This window comes from Mytilus edulis, chromosome 4, assembly GCF_963676685.1.
Source record: "Mytilus edulis chromosome 4, xbMytEdul2.2, whole genome shotgun sequence".
NCBI lineage: Eukaryota > Metazoa > Mollusca > Bivalvia > Mytilida > Mytilidae > Mytilus > Mytilus edulis.
In genome coordinates, this window is record NC_092347.1 from 20741864 (window position 1) to 20764844 (window position 22981).

The window sequence follows — 22981 nt, forward strand, 5'->3', positions numbered from 1 at the left end:
GGTAACACTCCGCATTTGGACATCATTTAGCCACTCGAGCATACCAGTGTTTTTTTACAGATATATCATGTAATGGAGGAGAGGTGTAATTAAATTATTAATTCCACTTGCTTAGCGGAGGAACAGCAATTTTAAATGTTGACGTATTTGGATTGACCATGCCGGGATTTGAACCCACGATTTCCCGCACTAAGTGCAAAAACATAACCAAGAGAAATCTGAAATATAGTATCATACCAAAAAAACTAAAATGCTATAAATAATCCAATCTAAAAGAACTCTCCCTTTTATTTAGGCCATCAAAATGCATTTAACCAGTTGATATTATTAAAAACAGTACTTGAAAAACGATGGTCGATTTAAGTATAGATTTCATGCACGGAAGACTTCTGCACATTTGGTACTCTTGCACAATTAATTGAGGCAGCTCTGTTTTTTATTCAATATATCCTCATTTTGCATTACCATTCCAAGTTCCATGTCCATTCTCTCAGTCGACCTTTTATATTTGCTATGAAAAGCCTACCTATTGTGTTCTCGTTATGAACATACATGTAATATTTGCCACAGGACGTAAAACAAACAACATTTATTAAACAGACTCATTAATAATTAATATCATGAAAACCATATACGAAGGCAAGATTTGCACAATCCTATAAAGTAATATTTCCGTGTATCCGTTTCGATAATTATTGAAACTATAACGACCCTTTTCAGGGTTGCGTTCAATATCGTAGCAGCTACGTAGTGCGACGTAAATTTATGACTATTGAACGAGAAGCTAGCTTAGCTGCTATTAATATCTATGTAGCAGCTAGGCTAGCCACCCGTTCAAAAGTCATAAATCTACATAGCCCTATATAGCCGATAAGATATTGAACACAACCCAAGGTCGTGTTCAATATCGTAGCGGTTACGTAGATGGGTCGAGTTCAATATCGTAGCAGCTACGAAGTGCTACGTAGATTTTGACTATTGAATGTGTAGCTATAGACTAGTTGTTACATAAGTATTGATAGCAGCTACGTAGCCGCTATGTAGCTGCTACGATATTGAACCCAACCCTGGGACGCGTTCAATATCGTAGCAGCTACGTAGTGCTACGTAGATATTGACTATTGAACGTGTAGCTATAGACTAGTTATTACTTAGATTTTGATAGCAGCTACATAGTCGCTACGTAGCTGCTACGATATTGAACTGATCCCTGGTATCAATATCTATGTAGCAGCTAGGCTAAATACAAAGGTTGAGTTCAATATCGTAGTAGCTACGTAGTGATCAATATCTATGTAGCAACAATTGTTAACGTTTGTAAGATACCAACAAAACTGACGAATCCATCTTAGATGACAAAACGTATCAAAATTTAATCCTATGGGAGAAAAAATAATCCTATAGGACAAAGTTAATCCTAAGGGAAAACAAAATATCTTACAGGACAAAATTTATCCTAAGGGAGAGAAAAAAATCCGGTAGGAGAAAAAAATATCCCATGGGAGAAAAAACATCCCACAGGACAAAATAAATCCCTTAGGAGAAAAAAATATCCTAAGGGACATTAGTTTCTGTCAAAAAGTCTTTCATGATAATCCTATAGGATAAAAAAAATCCTATCGGATTTAACACTTTTTTTGAAAATCCTACAGGATTTTAAATCCCATAGGATATTAATTTAATCCCATAGGAGATAAATTTTCCTATAGGATAAATAAATCCGATAGGATTTATATATCTCATAGGATATTTAAAATATCCTACGGGATTATGACTTTATCCTATAGGATTTCTCAAAATCCTGTAGGATTTTTAAAAATCCTATGGGAGAAAAAAATATCCTACAGGATTTTGTCACTGTTTTCGCTCCAGTTGCCGAACCGGGCGAGCCATATCAAATTTATTTTTGTATTGTGTTATTTATCCCCAGAGGTACATTATTGCCAAATTTGATGATTCTACGACAAAAAAAGTGTGGTTCCAATTTGCACTTATGAGAAGTGCAAATTAATCCAAGAACATGTTAAATTAAAGTACTCCCATGTTGATTGAATGAATGTTACAAATCAGGCAGTTTCACAAATCAGTTTCACAAATAGAGATGTTTTAAAAATCAGAAAAAAATAGTTCCAAAATATTCCACACCTGATTGAAAGTAGATACATGTCAACTCATAACTTATCCAGCTCGTACTCAACCAACTCACATCTATACTAACTCGTACTGTCAAATATTTTATTATTTATATGCATTAAAGTTGTTATGTGATTTATCTATTGATTAACATACAAATATTATAGGGTTATTGCATGAATATTGGGGAATATTGTCCCGAGTAGAATCTTATATTGCACGAGCTTGCGAGTGCAATATATGTTCTACGAGGGACAATATTCCCCAACATTCATGCAATAACCCTTTTATTGTATAGCAATATAATATTTAAAAGTAAAAATTGGTTTAAACTAGATTTTGACGTTGATGACGTCATGGATTTTTGAAGATTTATTGCACTAGTGCAATATTGGAATTTATTGCACGCTAACTTTTGGTTACTTTCTGTGGGAAATATTATATTGCTATACAATAAAATAAAATACTACTTATGACACTACTGTAGATGAAGATTCTATATAACATTGGAATTACAAATAAGAATTGAAATTGTGTTAAAGGGGGCTAATGGGTATAAACCTTCTTTTTTTTCTTATATAGGATTTCGCTATATTTTTCTATAAATGAACTTCATCATATACCTAATAGAAAAATGAAATAAAATAAAATGGGATCACCGTTCATTTAAGCTCACAATCTGCCTCCGAAAGAAGCATACATTTTTATTCATGTCCTTTTTATCTGTTGAACTAATAGGAGAAATATTGGTAATATCGAAATAAAAAAAGAACTAAATTGGACTTTTTACAAACAGATGTAAATACATCAAATTCTTGTTTTGCCAAGTGTTTAGTTCATCTTTGGTCTTTTCTTTGCCAACAGAATTAGCCATATCTTGTTGAAAGGGTTTGGTTTATTCGGAAAAGCAGGGTCGTTCCGGCTGAAACTTGATTCAGGTCCGAAATGTTAATTGCTTGGCCTTAGTTGTAAGGGGCAGTAATTTCTGGTTTACAGATTCGGTTCTCCGACTCTCAGTATCATGGTTTTTTGGGGAAAAAATTAATCTTCTAGGCATGGGAAATTGCCTAAAAATGACTTATGTAGTCACAATTAAAAAATTAGGTGTCAACTAAGAGTCTGAGATCAGCAAACATGTATTACTTCGACACATTCTCATAGTGGTCGTCGTATGTTGAAGTACATCATATGTTCTTTTCTTTTATTGATTTCTATATTAATCAGAAGGTTATTTTTCTCGTTTTAATATTTTCACAATTGCCATTTCGCGGTTATTGCTTAACATACGTATAGGGTTTTGATCATTGTTGAAGACCTTTAGTTATGAACGTCTACATGAGTAAATCATTTGACTCATGCGGAGAATTCTCTCATTGCAATATTACAGAACATTTATTTATGAGTTTTATTATTATGAGGGATATGATATGTTATAGATAATGCATACATATAGGTCAAGTTTTTTTTATTATCGGATAACAACTCGAAGCATTTCAGGATTAATAAAACGAAATAGAGTATTTACCTGACAATAGTAGGATATTTAGTCAAATCTTAACAGGAAGTTGTGATAAAAGAAAATTATCAATGTGCAGGCTTTAATTTAACCTTTATTTGGGTACGTTTATGCAAATCTACGATCTGTAGTATGTCTTATACTGTAAGGGTCATATAATTTTAAACGACCGTATTGTATTAATGTATAAAAATGTTAATTATGAGCAATAAAAGTCAAGATATAACAGTTTGACAAATACTTATTTTGATAATTGAGAAGCTAATATTTTCCTAACAATAGAACATGATTATAACGTCCATGTGAGTTTTACAGAGTTAGCTCTCTGCAGTGTTATTCACCACTTTAATGTGTTCAATGTGTCATTTTAAAGGGTGTCACATGTGAAACAGGATCTGCCTACCCTTCCAGTGCACCTGAGATCACCCCCTGTTTTTGGTGGGGTTCGTGTTGCTTAGTCTTTAGTTTTCTTTATTGTGTCTTCTTTACTATTATTAGACTGTCTTTTATTTTTATTTTCTAGCCATAGCGTTGTCAGTTTACAATCTAGGAGTTTGACTGTCCGTCTGTTATCTTTCGACCCTCCTTAATGCAAAAGTAACCTCTCTTTGTACGATGTACGCTTGAAAAGGTTTACAGTTTCATCAGTACGTATAGTTTTTTTTAAACTGTTTATTTTTAATGCCGTATTATGGTTTTACAATACATTACAAGTACTCTTTTAATTTGAACAAATATGTTAAGGTGAATGACAAATACATGGTTGGAATGTAACAACCTTTAACACAAAGATAGACATACGCACACACACAAAACAGATCTTCAGAACATTGTAATCCAGAGCTAAATGCTTTACTGAGAAATTATTTTTGGAACCTACATAAAACATTTTAACTTTTTTTGAAAACGACTATCTCAATGAAAACCGAAATGATCTTGTCTCCCCACGATAATAGAATGTTTGGAAAATTAACAAGTTACCTTACTTTATTCACAGAGAGGGAATGGCGAACAATTTGTAATTAACGTTAAAACATTTTTCACTTAAAATAAATGTTAATGTATTCAAATATATATAAGGACTAAATTAGCCGTATCTATTATATTTGATATTATGAATCAATCTAGATACCAACGTTACCATCACTGTCCAGTTGCAATATAAATGATACAGTAATTGTACGACAAAAACAAATGAATTGTTAAGATTTTAAAATAAAAGGCTGTTTCTAGGTTACTACTCACATAAGCTTTATATTGTTCTCTTGTTTCAGGACATTCATATCATGAAAAGGAAGATCATTATTTTCAACAATTTTTAATTTAGAATAATCCTTTACACTCTATATGCGTTACAATACAATTTTGTTTATTATTATTATTATTATTATTATTATTATTATTATTATTATTATTATTATTATTATTATTATTGCATAGAAATATAATATTTTCCACAGAAAGTAACCTAAAGTTAGCGTAAAATAAATTCTAAAATTGCACTAGTGCAATAAATCTTCAAAAAATTTATGACGTCATCCACGACAAAATTTTAGTTTAAACCAATTTTTACTTTTAAATATTATATTGCTATACAATAAAAGGGTTATTGCATGAATATTGGGGAATATTGTCCCTCGTAGAACATATATTGCACTCACAAGCTAGTGCAATATAAAATTCTACTCGCTATATTCCCCAATTTTCATGCAATAACCCTATATTATTAGGTCTTTCCACTTTTCTGTGGAAAGAAAACCTATTGTTTTTCTTCTGATTATTATTATTTTTTTTTTCTTCTTCCGCCACTTTTTTCTGACTTTGTTTCGCAAGATATCACTTCGATTTTTTGCGTATGATATCGAACAATTATTACGATTTTGAAACTGACCCTGTTAAGCCGAACACTTTTTATGGTAAGAGTTATCTCCCCAAACACTGTTTTTCTTGTGTACAAATCTCCTTCGCAACCGTTAAAGATCACAACAAAATTATTTCACCAATATGCTCGTTATATCCTCAGGATCTTAAAAATAATTTTGACCGAAGCGGTCAGAAACTGCATATGAGAGTTATTTCCCCTTCTGTATTTAAAATAAGTAAAATGTAAGTGTAATTGGTAAACCATAAGTGATAGAGACATAGGTTGTTTTGATTAGAGGTCCTTGGTCCGAAAAAAAGAAAATAGGGTCAAGGTCAAAGGTCAAGGTCATTTTTAAATTTGGATTTTGGCTTATTTTCACCTCTTTTTAAACACCATATAAGATATCGACAACATATTTTTACTTAATTGTTAGTTGCGACATGTCGTAACACATACATATTAATTTAAAGGGTACGCTAACTTAAAATTAGAGTTTTCTCCCCTCTTTTATATAAAAATATGCATATGGTGATAAAACTCATGGACCAAATATAATTAACACCTAGGGTCTTTTGATTGAAGTCCTTGGTTGATGACCTTGAAATTGAGCTCAGGGTCATAGGTTAAATTGACGTTCTAGATTTTGACCTTTGCTTTTCCTCATATGTATGCATGATAAAGCCATGAGAATTTTTGCATTAGAATTCAAGCCATTTAACCTTAGAAAAGACAACCGGAAGTGGCCTTGTGTAAACCGGTAGTATCTTAATTTTTTTTAAGAATATAAAAGTATTAAACGAGATATTTTTGGAATCAGTGTCAAGTAAACTTTCAAATAATACCAGAAGAAACCGGAAGTAACAAATTATCTCCCTTCTTTAAAAGATATATCATAGAAACCATATATTTTTGGAATCAGCGTTCAATAAGCTATCATTTGACGCTGGAAATTACATTTTAAACCGAATTTTACTACTTTCATATCAAAATACATGGTTTTTGGTGGAAAGACCTTCAATTGTTCTCTGAACAATTGGTTTTTAATTATTATTATTATTATTATTATTATTATTATTATTATTATTATTATTATTATTATTATTATTATTATTATTATTATTATTATTATTATTATTATAATAACAAGGCATTTTTATAGCGCATTATATAAAACTACAATTACTCTAAGCGCTTTATATGTTAAAACAAAAGTACACAAGTTCGTACATACACGAAATTTCAAAGTTAAAAATTGCCCAAAATTTGTTTAAAAGCATACAACATCAAATCAACTATAAAAAGTTAAGACTCTAGAAACATAAATTAAAAGAATAATAAATGAATTAATGAAAATGTGAAAACTTGTTATCTTAACTAAATATTTCTAAAATTGCTGTCTTTTATATTTAAAAATAAGTTACTAAAATACTCCAGCTTGTAAAATAAGATAAAAATAAAAATGTTAGATCGAAGTACAAAAAATGTATACAGAAACACAAAAAAATCAGACAAAAATGTACAAAATAATAAAAATCAACATCAGTCAAATACAACCAATCACAGTGCCAGGTTTTAATTATGAGCGATCCACAAAATAATGCAACTTTGAATAGATGCGTCTTTAGTCCTTTCTTAGATAGTTCTAGCGGTTGTCCATTTCGAAGATTTGTTGGAAGTCTATTCCACAGAGTCCCAGCCGCCACATCGAACCTCCGTTCACCATACATTTTGGTTCGTGCATTTTTTGGCATCTCGATTCAAGATGCATTTTCAGATCGCAACGATCGTGCTGGTTTGTAAAAATGTATTAGTTCACTAAGATACGAAGGTGCAAGTCCATTCAAGGCTTTGCATGCGTATAGAAACAGTTTTTACTGGCATGAGAATTTAAATGGTAGCCAATGAAGAGTCATAAGTGTTTGATTTATATGTTCAAACTTCTTTTTGCGGGTTACTAGTCTGTCAGCTGTGATCTGAATACGTTGAAGTTTGGTGAATATCATCAAAAATTGAGAATCACGATCAAATATAATATCTCCCTTTTTTAAAGATCGTGGTTGTTCCCTATAGAAAATAGCAATATTTTGAATTTAAGAGAGTAACTGTTATTTATTTCAGCTAAATAATTGCAGGAAAGAATGGTTTGGAACTTTCTGCATAAACTTCATAGAAAAAGTGAAATTACAAAAAGTCTGAACTCCGAAGAAAATTCAAAGCGGAAAGTCCCTAATCAAATTTAATGGCAAAATCAAAAGATAAAACACATCAATCAAACGAATGGACAACAACTGTCATATGCCTGAATTGGTACAGGCATTTCTTTATGTAGAAAATGGTGTATTGAACCTGGTTTTATAGCGCTAAACATCTCTCTTGTATGACAGTCAAATCAAATTCCAGTATATTAACAACAATGTGCAAAAAAAGTTCAAAATAGATGATTGTCAATAAAACTCAATTGGAAACACGTATTAAATGTGTAACTACTCCAAATTTTGCACTCAATCAAGGAGTATAGTGACCTTGTTCACGTCATTATTTTATGCTTTGAATCACATTTCATCGTCTATGTTGTTTCTTCAAAAGAATAACATGTCATACTCAAATGCGGTATCTCCATCATGGTATAAAATAACCCAAAATCAACCCTGTGTACAGTTTACGGGCATATTTACGATTCAAGTGACCAATACATTGAATCTGTCTCTTAACACAGCATAGACACGTTTTCTCGAGAAATCCGTCTCTTATCCCACCTAAGACATATTGTCGCTGTGATAGATTTGTGTACAATTTGGAAATTAGTATGGCGTTCATTATCACTGAACTAGTATATATTTGTTTAGGGGCCAGCTGAAGGACGCCTCCGGGTGCGGGAATTTCTCGCTACATTGAAGACCTGTTGGTGACCTTCTGCTGTTCTTTTTATTTGGTCGGGTTGTTGTCTCTTTGACACATTCCCCATTTCCATTCTCAATTTTATTGTAGGTAGTAATATAGATGTCTGATATGATTTAACAGTTGTATAATATTTACCAGCTTTAAATTGATTAAGTTTGCATTTCATGGTTGCGTGATCCATGCATATGAAGACGCCTATCAAATTGACGAACCCGGTCCTAGTCGTTATCGAGTTAATGATTTCCATCAGTAGTATATTTATAATATATTTAAGAGACGTTCATGTAAGCACAAGTAATATTCTATTTATCCGAAGTGTGTACGATACAACTTATATACAAGGTTATAATCCTGGTACCTTTGATAACTAATTATAAAGATGAGTTAATGATTCATGAAAACATGTTTAAATTATCAAAGCTTGTCCTATTTCTCAGTTTCTTGGCTTTTCATGGTTTCGTTCCAAAATTAAATTGTTAATTTTGCATCTCATTCGTTAATGTTCAAATCTGGTTTCAGTTCAGCATTACCACAACATGAAATATCTACAAAACACATGCAGTGTAGTATTATAAAAGCAGTTTTTTCAATATTTTCACCATATTTGAAAAGGCAAACATCAGTGTTCGTATTTATATTATATTCACTTCCTTTACAAAATATATTAAATCTAAAACTGTCCTTCACTTTTGTCAAGTTACTTAGTTCTATATCCTCTTCGTTTGCAATTATATGAACTACGGCTAAATACTGTGTTTTTTTTAACTCGTTTGAACACAAACGATAGCAGATAAGTCAGAATAAAAATTTGAACGATTCTTGTCTATTGGTATTATTGATTACACAATTTTTGAATTTGTTTTGTGTTCACTGTTTTGTTCTTCTGTAATAAATGCAGAATAATCTTATACAGACAGCAGTTTTAATGGCCGGACTAGTTACTAAAGTCATCTGTATGTATTACTTCATTCAATTAACTTGACTGGGTAAAAAAATAACCAAGGGTTTATCCGGCTCGCTTATCATAGACCAGTCCATCTATAGATATATGTTTTGGATAAACTCACCAATGAAGGGTCCAGTTATTATAGTTATTGATCCGGATAAAAACGTAAACACTATATATGTTTTATTCGTGAAGGAAATAATCGTTGATTTTCTTGTATAATATTATTACATTCTTAAAATTCTGGATATAAAAGGATAACTATAACAATGGCAATTGCACAATGTTCATATGTCGTTTTTCTATAACATTTCGATATACCTTTTTCAGCCTTTTATTCCAAAAGATAATTTTTTTACAAATATAAAGGATACAGCGGGATAAGTTGAAAATGGTTCTTCGGCCTTATTAATTTCCTTTATAGTTGCACAGGAAAAAGATTTTTAGTTAAGGGCATACGATACATGTACAGGGGAGGTTATGACGTTGCTAACGAAAATTGTTATTTTCGCGACGTCAAACTATGACTTATCGGGAAAAGATTCAGTGTTCGACTGATTTTTATCATTCAAACTTATTTAACTTTTAAACGAGTTCATTGACCCCTCTTTTTTAAAATACCATTTGGTTTGATTACGCAAGAAGATTATTTGTGACTATTTTCATGAAAACGTAAATAGTGCATTTTTTTTTAACTTGATAAATATACAGCAAAAAATGATGTATTTTTCTACATTCATGAATATTTGATAAATATGAGTTATTTTTGAATAAAAAATGTATACATTTTTAGGACACTTATAAAATAAAGAAACTACAAATTATTTAACAATGAAACAATTTGTGTTTATCTTTTAAAACAAAAAAATGGCCTTCTTTCGAAAGGGAAAATACGGCCACAAATCCAAATCCGAATATTGAGCAAATATACAAAATTTCGACCTCATTTTCCTAAACAAGTGGCACAATTTTTTTTCTCTACAAAAATCGGATACGCAGATAAAAGGTTAAAGGTCGTACACAATCTTACTTAAATCATCGCTTCTAACAAATGTGTTTTGGTTTTTTATATGAAGCAGAATGCATGAAGAAACTTTTCAAAACAAAAAAGAAAAGACGCCCTGCATAATTCTTTAGTTTCACTCAAAGATAGATTGACGATGTCTTGTCACTACATACAACCATGATTTAAAATATTTTAACGAGTTTTTACATCTTGCTGTTATATACAAGTGAATTGATAACGGATACTACTGAAAGTACAAAGTCTGCTTGTTTATTTGATCTTTCGACAAAAAAATGTCAACTTTCTTATTGACCGTTTCCCACTTTCAGCAGTAATATACCATCTGCAGTAGAGCGTATACGAATCGTAGTTATATGTTACGCTTATGCATAACATTTTGCAGATTTCGTTGACGGGGTTGTTCTTCTACAAAACATATGCTCTATCAGAGTTGTGAGGAAGAATTACTGAAATTGATACAACCACATTCACAAATTGGTTGAAAGACACGATGTACCGATGTCCAATTCACTAGTAGCATGATTTTTTTGCAATTCTATATCTTTACAATCAGTCGTCTGATATGTAATTTAACTTATTGTAATCCCGATTGTGATATTTTAAAACGAGTGCGGATTAGCAAGATGGTTCGTGAATACTAAGCAGTTGATGCTTACTATGTACAAGCACCCGGTTTTCCAAGTTTATGCTAATCACTCATTGTGTGTGCTAAATGTTTCTATTTAACAAAAGCCCTCCGGACGAATGAAATATAGAACGCGCTCGTTGTCGTTCAATTCATTTGGTCGAAGTGACAGCAGACAAGCGGGTATAAAGATTTAAACGATTACAAAAAATCAAGATAAAGCATTCATATGATATTAGGATCTCGATATAATCAAACTCACCACGTTCCTCACCTTTGTGACAACTTGTGGTATCAGCTACGTTTATACTATCAGGCATTTCTTCTGATTTCTTCAAATTTATTTTAAGGTCACTGTTTTGTTCATCTACGAAACAAATATAGGATGATATCATGAAATCATCAGTATTTATGGACGGACAAGTTATTACAGTCTTTTTTCTGTATAGTAGAACAAAACACCTCAGATATATTTATTAAATAGTCATTTGCTTTACAACCTTATGAAAACAATTTTCAAATTGGTCAAGTTCGTTATTTTTTCATTCCTTTTTTGAGTTTCTAATTTTTCATTAATTTTTTGTGTTGACATTGTCTTTATCAATATTTCCGCTGATGTTAACAGCGAATTAAAGTGTATCACTATAATAATTGGTGTTATCGATTACAAACTAACGGTTATTTCTTCTGTTTTCTCTAAACATATGTTGTGTTCACTATGTTGTTCATATACGAAGTAATTCTTGGATATGTAAACTAAAAAAATGTATCCTGTTGAACTTACTATGAATAAAGATAATACTAACGATGAACACTGCATTTTCCTTGATGTTGATATCTATATTGTTAACTGGAAGCTTTATACCAAACTTTACGATTAAAGAGATGATTTTTCATTTTCTATTGTTAATCTCACAATTCTATATGGAGACATGACCTCACCACCATCTTATTGTGTTTATTTATCCTAACATGTTTTTCGATAGGCTCGTGTATGAAACAATCTGTTTGATTGTAACGAAAAAAATCAGTTTACTGAACATTATAACATCAGGGTTTTCGATATCACACACTTGTCAAAACATTTGATAATTTTTATCAACGATACAAGGATATTATTCGTAAATATACATCATTCGTAAATTCACACCAACGTGCAGACATCTTACACGTTCAGGTAATTCGCATCGAATATTTGAGGTAATATTATATACAAAGCATAAACATGTCTTCATTCACATAATAAGCTAACTAAACCTCTGAACAGACTTATTCATCAATTAATATAGTAACGAAACTGTTGTCAGGTAATTAAAGGTGACAATTTTGAAATTAATATTGATTCACTCATATGGATTTGCTTCGGAAATTAAATAAACAGATTTATTCCATAAAAACGTTGCTGGCATGATATGGGTTATGTTCATGTCATACAGTTGATCATGGTATAATACTAAACCCCTAATGAAAGGGATCGTGCTTGATTTTCATATGATGGGGACCTACTCATTAATCAGTTAAAATGACGTCTGGATCTGGTATGTGAGTAACTGCTAGTACCCCTTTGTTGATTTATATATCATTGACATGTTGCTTTAATTAGTTTTCTGTTACATATTCTATCATCGGACTTGCGCCTCTTTTGAACTAAGTTTTACTGTGCGTATTGATGTGTGTTGGTTAAGGGGTAAGTTGAAGCCCGCCTCCGGATAAGGAATTTTCTCGCTGTGTTAATTACACATTGGATTTTGACATCTTATATCTTTACATTCCGATATGGTCGTCTGATATCTACTGTTATTTGTGACATTTTCAAGATTTTCCTATTTTGATTGAGTGTTGATTCGCAAGATGGTTCGTGAAAAAAAGCAGGAGAGGCTTACTCTGTCCAAGCACCCGGTCTTCTATGTTCATGCGATTCAATTGTGTTCATTGTGTGTATATATTACTTTAAAATGTCTCTATTTTGCAAGGTTCTCCCGACGAACGCATGGTTTTCATTTTTTAATCTTTTAAGTGATATAGACAAAAGGCTACTTATTACTAATGTCGTTCAATTCATTTAATCTTGAAAACAGCAGATTAGCGAGTGCAAAGATTTTAACGATACCAAAACAAGCGAGATAATGCATCAATATGAAATGAGTCTCGATATAATTGAACTCACCACTTTTCTCACTTTCTTGACTACTTGTGTTATCAGTTTCATTAATAACAGTCATTTCTTCTGATTTCGTCGAATTTAATTTGTGGTCACTGTTTTGTTCATCTACGAAAAAATGTAGGATAATATCATAAAGGCAGTAGTTTTAATGCATTGCCGGACAAGTTATTACAGTCATTTTCCTGTATAGTATAGGAAAAACCCTCAGATATATTTATAAAATAGTCATTTGCTTTACAACCTTCTGGAAATTTTTTTCAGTTTGGTAAACATTTCCGCTGATATTTACAGGGAATTTAATAGTTCACCTCAATAATTGGTGTTATCGATTAAATCATAACTAGCATTTCTTGTGTTGACTCTTAAATATTGGAAACACATACTAAAGAGATGTATCCCGCTGAACTGACTTTGAATAAAGATAATACTATCGATGAACAGTGCCCTTTCCTGGATGTTGATATCTTTATTGTTAACAGGAAGCTTCATATCCAACTTTGAGATAAATGAGATGACTTTTCATTTTTTTTTTTTGTTATTATCCAATTTTGGACGGAGACGTGACTTTGTTACCAACTTATATTTATGGTGTTTATCTATCTCAAAATGTGTTTTCCGATTCGCTCGTGTATGAAAAAATCTGTGTGATTTAAACAAGAAAGCTATTTAACTGAAAATTATAACATCAGGATTTCCGATATCACTAATTTGTAAAACACTTGATATTTTTTTCGTTGGTACAAGGATACCATTCGTAAATATACATCAACGTGCAGGCATTTTACACTTTCAGGTATCACATCAAAATTTTATGGTAATATTCCTTACAAAGCTAAAAAAATGTCGTCATTCAACTCATAAGCTAACAAAACCTTTAAACAGACTTAATCCTGGTACCTTTGATAACTATTAATCATTTGTGGATATAGTAACGATACTGCTATAACGAATCTGTTTATATTTAAACTCACCACTTTTCTCACTTTCTTGACTACTTGTGTTATCAGTTACATTAATAACAGGAATTTCGTCAGATTTCTTCGAATTTTTTTTGTGGTCAATGTTTTGTTCATCTACATAATACACTCACTTCAATAATTGATGTTATCGATCAAAAATAAATGCATGTTTTCTCTAAATTGATTTTTTGTTCACTATGTTTGTCATCTACGAAATAAATATTGGATATGTAAACTAAAGAGACGCATGCTGCTGAACTGACTTGAATAGAGATAAGTATAGATTATCGGGTTTTTCTACACATTGATATCGTAAAATATCAGCCGCGAGCCACAATGTGAACCTTTTTGGTGAGTGAGCGCAGCTGGTCTTTTCCCTATTCCTTAGACAATTTCACGCTTGACGAAAGCAAGCTTGATAACGTCTCCTCTAGCAGTGTGACGTCAATGATAACTTCCCCTCTCACATTTTGACGTCGCTGATAATGCCTGGTCTCGTTTTGAAGCCTTGATACGAGAATTATGGAGCAACAGAGCAGGGTGATATCGGCGTAGGGAAGGATGATAATATTTATGACGAAAACTGCCCTTTCCTGGATGTTAATATCAATATTGTTCACAGCAAGCGTCATACCCAACTTTACGATAAAAGAAATAATTTTTCATTTTCTATTGTTAAGTATCCATTGTTGGATGGAGACGTGACCTGGTCACCATCTTATGGTGTTTATTTATCTCAATATGTTTTTTTTTTCGATTTGCTCTTGTATGAAACAACCTGTTTGATTTTAACGAAAGAAATCTGTTTTGTTGAAAATTTTAACATCAGGGTTTTTGATATCACAAACTTTTTATCATCGATACAAGGATATTATTCGTAAATATACATCATTGGTAAATATACACCAACGTGCAGACATCTTACACGTTCAGGTATTTCACATCGAATAATTGCGTTAATATTTTATACAAAGCTTAAACATGTTGTCATTCACCTAATAAGCTAACTAAACATTTGAACAGATATATTCATCAATTGATATAGTAACGATACTGTTGTCAGACAATTAATTTATAAAAGATGACAATTTTGAAATTAATATTGATTCGCTCATATGGATTTGCTTCGGAAATAAACAGATTTATGCCATAAAAAAGTTGCTGGCATGATATGGGTTGTCTTCATCTCATCAGGATCGTGCTTGATTTTAATATGATGGGGACATACTCATTGAATCAAATAAAATGAGATTTGGAGCTTGCATGTAGTACTAGTACTTCTTTTTTGATTTATAGTATTGTCATTTTGCTTGGTTTTTTTCTGTTACCTATTCTAACATCGGATTTGGACTTCTCTTTAACAGAGTTTAACTATGAGTTTTGGTGTGTATTTATTAAAGGTGTCAGCTGAAGCCTGCCTCCGGATGCGGAATTATCTCGGTGTGTTGGCGTCATAATAGTTTTTTGCGATATTATATCTAAACATTCCAATATGGTCGTTTGATATTTTCTTTGTGTCTTATTGACGATTTTCCTATTTTGAGTTCAAACAAAACAAGAAATTGTGGTCTTTCAAGTTTATGCGATTCACCCATTGTGTGTGTTTTTTAATTTTAAATGTCTCTATTTAACGAAAACCCTTCGAACGAATGAAAATTAAGATTTGGACAAAGGCAAACTATATCTATTGTCGTTCGATTTTTTTTTAATCTTGAATGATTGCAGATGAGCGAGTAAAAAGATTTTAACGATTACAAAACAAGCGAGATAAAGCATCAATATGAAATGAGTCTCGATATAATTAAACTCACCACTTTTCTCACTTTCTTGACTACTAGTTTTATCAGGTACATTACTGAATGGCATTTCTTCTGTGTTTTTCGAATTTATTTTGTGGTTACTGGTTTGTTCATCTACGAAAAAAATATAGGATAATATCAAAAAGGCCGTAGTTTTAATGCATGGCCGGATCCGTTATTACAGTTAATGAGGACAATAACCCTCCGATATATTCATAAAATAGTCATTTGCTTTACAAATGTTACAACCTTGTTACAAAATACTTCTGGTGTTATTAATGAAAAAATAAATATTGTGTCTTATTTATTTTTTGTCGTCGTTATCTTTATCAACATTTCCGCTGACATTCACATCGAGTTTAATAGTATCACCTCAATAATTGTTGTTATCGATTAAAATATAACTGGCATTTCTTCTGTTTTTGACTTTCTGACTTTGAATACATATAATTCTATCGATGAATAGTGCCCTTTCCTGGATCTCGAATCTTTATCGTTAATTTTAAAATCCATACCCAACTTTACGATAAACGACATGATTTTTCATTTTCTATCGTTATCATCCATTTTTGAATGATTACATGACTTTGTTACCACCTTATAGTGTTTATCTATCTCAATATGTTTTATGATTCGCTAGTGTATGAAACAACTTGTTTTATTTAAACGAAAGAAATTTGTTTTACTGAAAATTATAACATCAGGATTTCTGATATCACAAATTTGTCGGTACTAGGACATCATTAACGTGCAGACATTTTACACTTAAAGGTATTTCACATCAAATATTTTATAATAATATTCCTTACAAAGCTCAAAAATATCGTCAATCAACTTATAAGCTAACAAAACCTTTAAACAGGCTTATTAATTTTTGGATATAATAACGATACTGTTGTCAGGTTATTAAAGATGACATTTTTAATTAACATTGATTCACTCATAGAGTTTTTGCATCAGACATAACAATATCCTTTAAAAAAAAGTAGTTTTGGGCATGATACGAGTTTTGTTCATCTCATACAGTTGATGATGGTATAATATTAAACCCCTAATGAGAGGGATCGAACTTGATTTTCATATGATGTGGACATACTCATTTAATCAGTTTAAATGAGGTCTGGAGCTTGCATAAGAATAACTACTAGTACTCCTTTGTTTATTTATATATCATTCTCATGTTGCTTAATTTAGTTTTCTGTAACATATTCCATCATCGGACTCGGACTTCTTTTAAACTAAGTTTGACTGTGCGTATTGATTTGTGATTGTTGCGGGGTTAGCTGAAGCCCACCTCCGGGTGCGGAATTATCTCACTGTGTTAACGTCTAAGTTTTTTTGTTATGAATCTTATATCTTTACATTCCGATATAGTCATTTGGTATCTACTTTTACTTTTATTTGTGTCAGATTCTCGATTTTCATATTTTGACTGAGTGTTGATTCGCAAGTTGAATCGCGAAAAAAAGCAGGATATGCTTAGTCTGCCCAAGCACCCGGTATTCAAAGTTTTTGCGATTCCCTCAGATTGTGTGTTTAAATTTGAAATGCCTCTATTTAACAAAAGCGCTTCGGACGAATGACATTTAGAACGTGCTGTTTTCATTTCGTAATTGATTTACGACATATCGACACAGGCAAACTATAGTCGTTTAATTCATTTGATCACAACTGATGGCAGATCAGCGAGTATAAAAATTCCAACGATTCCAATACAAACGAAATAAGCCTTCAATATGAAATGAGTATCTATATAATCAAACTCACAACATTCCTCAAGTTCGTGCCTATTGTTGTTATCGATTGAAGTAATTTCAGACATTTCTTCTGTTTTCTTTAAAATTGCTTTATGATTATTTTGTTCATCTACGAAATCAATGTAGATAAATATTATAAACTAGAGGTTCTAAAGAGCCTGTGTCGCTCATCTTGGTATGTACATATTACGGTAAACTAAAGACACAGATTGATTCATGACAAAACTGTGTTTTGGTGATGGTAATGTGTTTGTAGATCTCACTTTACTGAAAAAAATGGAAAACAACACGTTTTATAATTTATTGCGTCCGAAGCGCTTTTCTGGATTTACCTTCATCAGGAACGCTCAAAGCCAAACATTTGAAATCCGAAGATGTATAAGTACCGAAAATCGTTGAAGAGCTTTATATGAACATTCTTGCTACTTAGAATTTTCTCAATTTATATAGACTTGGCCCTTTAGATACATTTGAAAAGATTTTGTTAAAATTTACCAAAAATTACCAAATTAATGAAAAATGTTTTTAAAAAAAATGACTTTAAAGGGCAATTACTCCTTAAGGCTCAACTGACCATTGTGGTCATGTTGCCTTTTTATTAGATCTTACTTTGCTGAACATTATTGCTGTTTACAGTTTATCTCTATCTATAACAGTAATCAAGATAATAACCGAAAAACCGCAAAAATTCTTTAACAATTACCAATTGGGGGGGCAGCAATCCAACAACCAGTTGTCAAATTCATCTGAAAATTTCAGGGCAGATAGATGTTGACCTGATAAACAATTTTACTCCTTGTCAGATTTGCTCTAAAAGCTTTGGTTTCGGAGTTATAAGCCAAAATCTACATTTTATCCCTATGTTCTATTTTAAGCCATGGCAGCCATCTTGGTTTGTTTGCCGGGTCACCGCACACATTCTTTAAACTAAATACCCCAATGATTATTGTGGCTACGTTTAATCACATTTAGCCTCGTAGTTTCAAATGAGAAGATTTTTGTAAAAGTTTACGATGACGACGAACTACGGACGACGACGGACGACGGACGCCAAGTGATGAGAAAAGCTCACTTGGCCCTTTGGGCCAGGTGAGCTAAAAACTACTTTAAATGCGGAAAAATTACTACAGTCATTTGTCTGTATAGTAGGACAAAACCCAGATATATTTTAACAGAGTCAATAGCTTTACAACTCAAAGTCATATGAAACCTCAAATTAAAAATGAAAATGATGAATACGGTTTTTTATAACTAAATGGATAGTTTTCATTATAAAACTTATGCACATATACTTTTTTCTGAAGAAAGTTCTGTAATATGTCCATACTTAGACGAAGTTATATTTTTTCAATTGCTTGCTTCAAGGAAGCAATTCGCCAGCATATTTTCTGTATTCAAGTGACCTTAGCTTGAAAAGAGGGACGAAAGATACCAAAGGGACAGTCAAACTCATAAATCTAAAACAAACTGACAACGCCATGGCCAAAAATAAAAAAGACAAACAGAAAAACAATAGCACACACGACACAACATAGAAAACCAAAGAATAAACAACACGAACCCCACCAAAAACTAGGGGTGATCTCAGGTGCTCCGGAAGGGTAAGCAGATCCTGCTCCACATGTGGCACCCGTCGTGTTGCTTAAGTGATTACAAATCCGGTAAATAGTCTAATTCGGTAGGTCATATTCATGAAAGGGAAGGGGATTGTAGTTACGACGTAAGGAACATATCCGATATCATTTGTGAAACGGTTATTCCATAACGGTCAACCTTCTCGTAAAAATCCGGTGATCGCAATACGCCTGAATCTGTCATTGAAATAAACTTTAATCTAATCGTACATGGTAAACAACATTCAAGCAGTACCTCCATACGGGGTATATATAACTTCCAATTGATACGATATTTCTGTGTTAGTAATTCCTATCATGATTTTCTTGATAGAGGGTTGCTGCTCACAAGGAAGCTATTAAACCAAGAGTTCCAAATGGTGAAGTTGAAATCGCTCTCGGTAATTTTACGGACGCCATCACCATTCGGTTGACCGTTATGGAATAACCGTTTCATAGATGATATCGGATATGTTCAGACAGAGTGAAAAAAATGACGATTTTACGATATATTTGCGTAAAAAATTATAAAACCGTGTACAGAAGACTACATTTATGATATATACATTTATCTTACCTCCTATACATTTCTAGGAATGAGGCTACTGTAAGCGCCCTCGTCGAGACCGTGTATATTTCATATTAGGTTAGTAGGGAGGGGGGCTTATCTCATACACGATTAGTAGTGGTGTTACGGTTGTTATGTGCAGACATCTTACATGTTCAGGTATTTCGCATCGAATATTTGAGGTAATATTCTATACAAAGCTTAAACATGTCGTCATTCACCTAATAAGCTAACTAAACCTTTAAACAGACTTAATCATCAATTAATATAGTACCGATACTGTTGTCAGGTATTTAAAGGTGACAATTTTGAAATTAATATCGATTCAATCATATGGATTTGCTTCGGAAATTAAATAAACAGATTTATTCCATAAAAAAGTTGCTGGCATGATATGGGTTATGTTCATGTCATACAGTTGATCATAGTATAATACTAAACCCCTAACGAAAGGGATCGGGCTTGATTTTCATATGATGGGGACCTACTCATTATTCCGTTAAAATAACGTCTGGATCTGGTATTTGAGTAACTGTTAGTACTCCTTTGTTGATTTATATTTCATTTGCATGTTGCTTAAATTAGTTTTCTGTTACATATTCTATCATCGGACTCGAACCTCTTTTAAACTAAGTTTTACTGTGCGTATTGATTTGTGTTGGTTAAGGGGTTAGTTGAAGCCCGCCTCTGGATAAGGAATTTTCTCGCTGTGTTAATTACACATTGGATTTTGACATCTTATATATCTTTACATTCCGATATGGTCGTCTGATATCTACTGTCATTTGTGACATTTTCAAGATTTTCATATTTTGATTGAGTGTTGATTCGCAAGATGATTCGTGAAAAAAGCAGGAGAGGCTTACTCTGTCAAAGCACCCGGTCTTCTATGTTCATGCATTTCAATCATTGTGTGTATATATTACTTTAAAATGTCTCTATTTTACAAGGTTCTCCCGACGAATGAAATTTAGAACGCATTATTTTCATTTTATTTATCTATTTTAAATGATATAGACAAAAGGCTACTTATTACTATTGTCGTTCAATTCGTTTAATCTTGAATAACAGCAGATCAGCGAGTACAAAGATTTTAACGATACCAAATCAAGGGAGATGAAGCATCAATATGAAATGAGTCTCGATATAATTGAACTCACCACTTTTCTCACTTTCTTGACTACTTGTGTTATCAGTTTCATTAATAACTGTCATTTCTTCTGATTTCGTCGAATTTATTTTGTGGTCACTGTTTTGTTCATCTACGAAAAAATGTAGGATAATATCATAAAGGCAGTAGTTTTAATGCATTGCAAGATAATTTATTACAGTCATTTTCCTGTATAGTATAGGAAAAACCCTCAGATATATTTATAAAACAGTCATTTGCTCTACAACATTCTGGAAACTTTTTTCAGTTTGGTAAAGTTCGTCTTTTTTTTCTCATTACGATTGGTATTATTAATGAAAAAAATATGGTTTCTTATATTTTTATTAATTTTTTGTGTTTTCCTTCTACTTTGATATGTACAGCGAATTTAATAGTTTCACCTCAATAATTGGTGTTATCGATTAAGTCATAACTAGCATTTCTTTTGTTTTCTCTTAAATATTGGATACATATACTAAAGAGATGTATCCCGCTGAACTGACTTTGAATAAAGATAATACTATCGATGAACAGTGCCGTTTCCTGAATGTCGTTATATTTATTGTTAACAGGAAGCTTCATATCCAACTTTAAGATAAATGATATGATTTTACATTTTTTATTGTTATCATCCATTTTTGGACGGAGACGTGACTTTGAAAGAACCTGTGTAATTTAAACAAAAGAAAGCTATTTAACTGAAAATTATAACATCAGGATTTCCGATATCACTAATTTGTAAAACACTTGATATTCTTTTCGTTGGTACAAGTATACCATTCGTAAATATACATCAACGTGCAGGCATTTTACACTTTCAGGTTTCACATCAAAATTTTATTGTAATATTCCTTACAAAGCTAAAAAAAATGTCGTCATTCAACTCATAAGCTAACAAAACCTTTAAACAGACTTAATCATTTGTGGATATAGTAACGATACTGCTGAAATGAATCTGTATATATTTAAACTCACCACTTTTCTCACTTTCATGACTACTTGTGTTATCAGTTACACAAACAGGAATTTCGTCTGATTTCTTCGACTTTTTTTTGTGGTCACTGTTTTGTTCATCTACATAATGCACTCAACTCAATAATTGATGTTATCGATCAAAAATAAATGCATGTTTTTTCCAAATTGAATTTTTGTTTCACTATATGAAACAATCTATTTGATTGTAACGGAAGAAATCAGTTTACTAAACATTATAACATCAGGGTTTTCGATATCACACACTTGTCAAAACATTTGATAATTTTTATCAACGATACAAGGATATTATTCGTGAATATACATCATTCGTAAATATACACCAACGTGCAGACATCTTTCACGTTCAGGTATTTCGCATCGAATATTTGAGGTAATATTCTATACAAAGCTTAAACATGTCGTCATTCACCTAATAAGCTAACTAAACCTTTAAACAGACTTAATCATCAATTAATATAGTACCGATACTGTTGTCAGGTATTTAAAGGTGACAATTTTGAAATTAATATCGATTCAATCATATGGATTTGCTTCGGAAATTAAATAAACAGATTTATTCCATAAAAAAGTTGCTGGCATGATATGGGTTATGTTCATGTCATACAGTTGATCATAGTATAATACTAAACCCCTAACGAAAGGGATCGGGCTTGATTTTCATATGATGGGGACCTACTCATTATTCCGTTAAAATAACGTCTGGATCTGGTATTTGAGTAACTGTTAGTACTCCTTTGTTGATTTATATTTCATTTGCATGTTGCTTAAATTAGTTTTCTGTTACATATTCTATCATCGGACTCGAACCTCTTTTAAACTAAGTTTTACTGTGCGTATTGATTTGTGTTGGTTAAGGGGTTAGTTGAAGCCCGCCTCTGGATAAGGAATTTTCTCGCTGTGTTAATTACACATTGGATTTTGACATCTTATATATCTTTACATTCCGATATGGTCGTCTGATAT

At 32.0% G+C, this 22981-nt stretch overlaps 2 protein-coding genes across 2 annotated transcripts in view; both read right to left on the minus strand.

The window, feature by feature from the left end:
- Positions 1 to 2591: 2591 nt before the first annotated feature.
- On the minus strand, positions 2592 to 22085 carry LOC139519183 (uncharacterized G-patch domain protein DDB_G0278987-like). Its single transcript, XM_071311046.1, has 7 exons — positions 21998 to 22085; positions 21033 to 21134; positions 17702 to 17800; positions 15947 to 16048; positions 13180 to 13281; positions 11275 to 11379; positions 2592 to 8959 (listed from the first exon to the last, which is right to left on the minus strand). The coding sequence occupies exons 2-7, from the start codon at positions 21085 to 21087 to the stop codon at positions 8904 to 8906; spliced, it is 519 nt and encodes a 172-aa protein (XP_071167147.1). The 5' UTR covers positions 21088 to 21134; positions 21998 to 22085; the 3' UTR covers positions 2592 to 8903.
- LOC139521287 (uncharacterized) overlaps positions 21651 to 22981 on the minus strand; it is a 46774-nt gene continuing 45443 nt past the window's right edge. The window contains exon 27 of the mRNA XM_071314761.1: positions 21651 to 21688. Coding sequence (XP_071170862.1) covers positions 21651 to 21688 — 38 coding nt within the window. The remainder of the gene's footprint in view (positions 21689 to 22981) is intronic.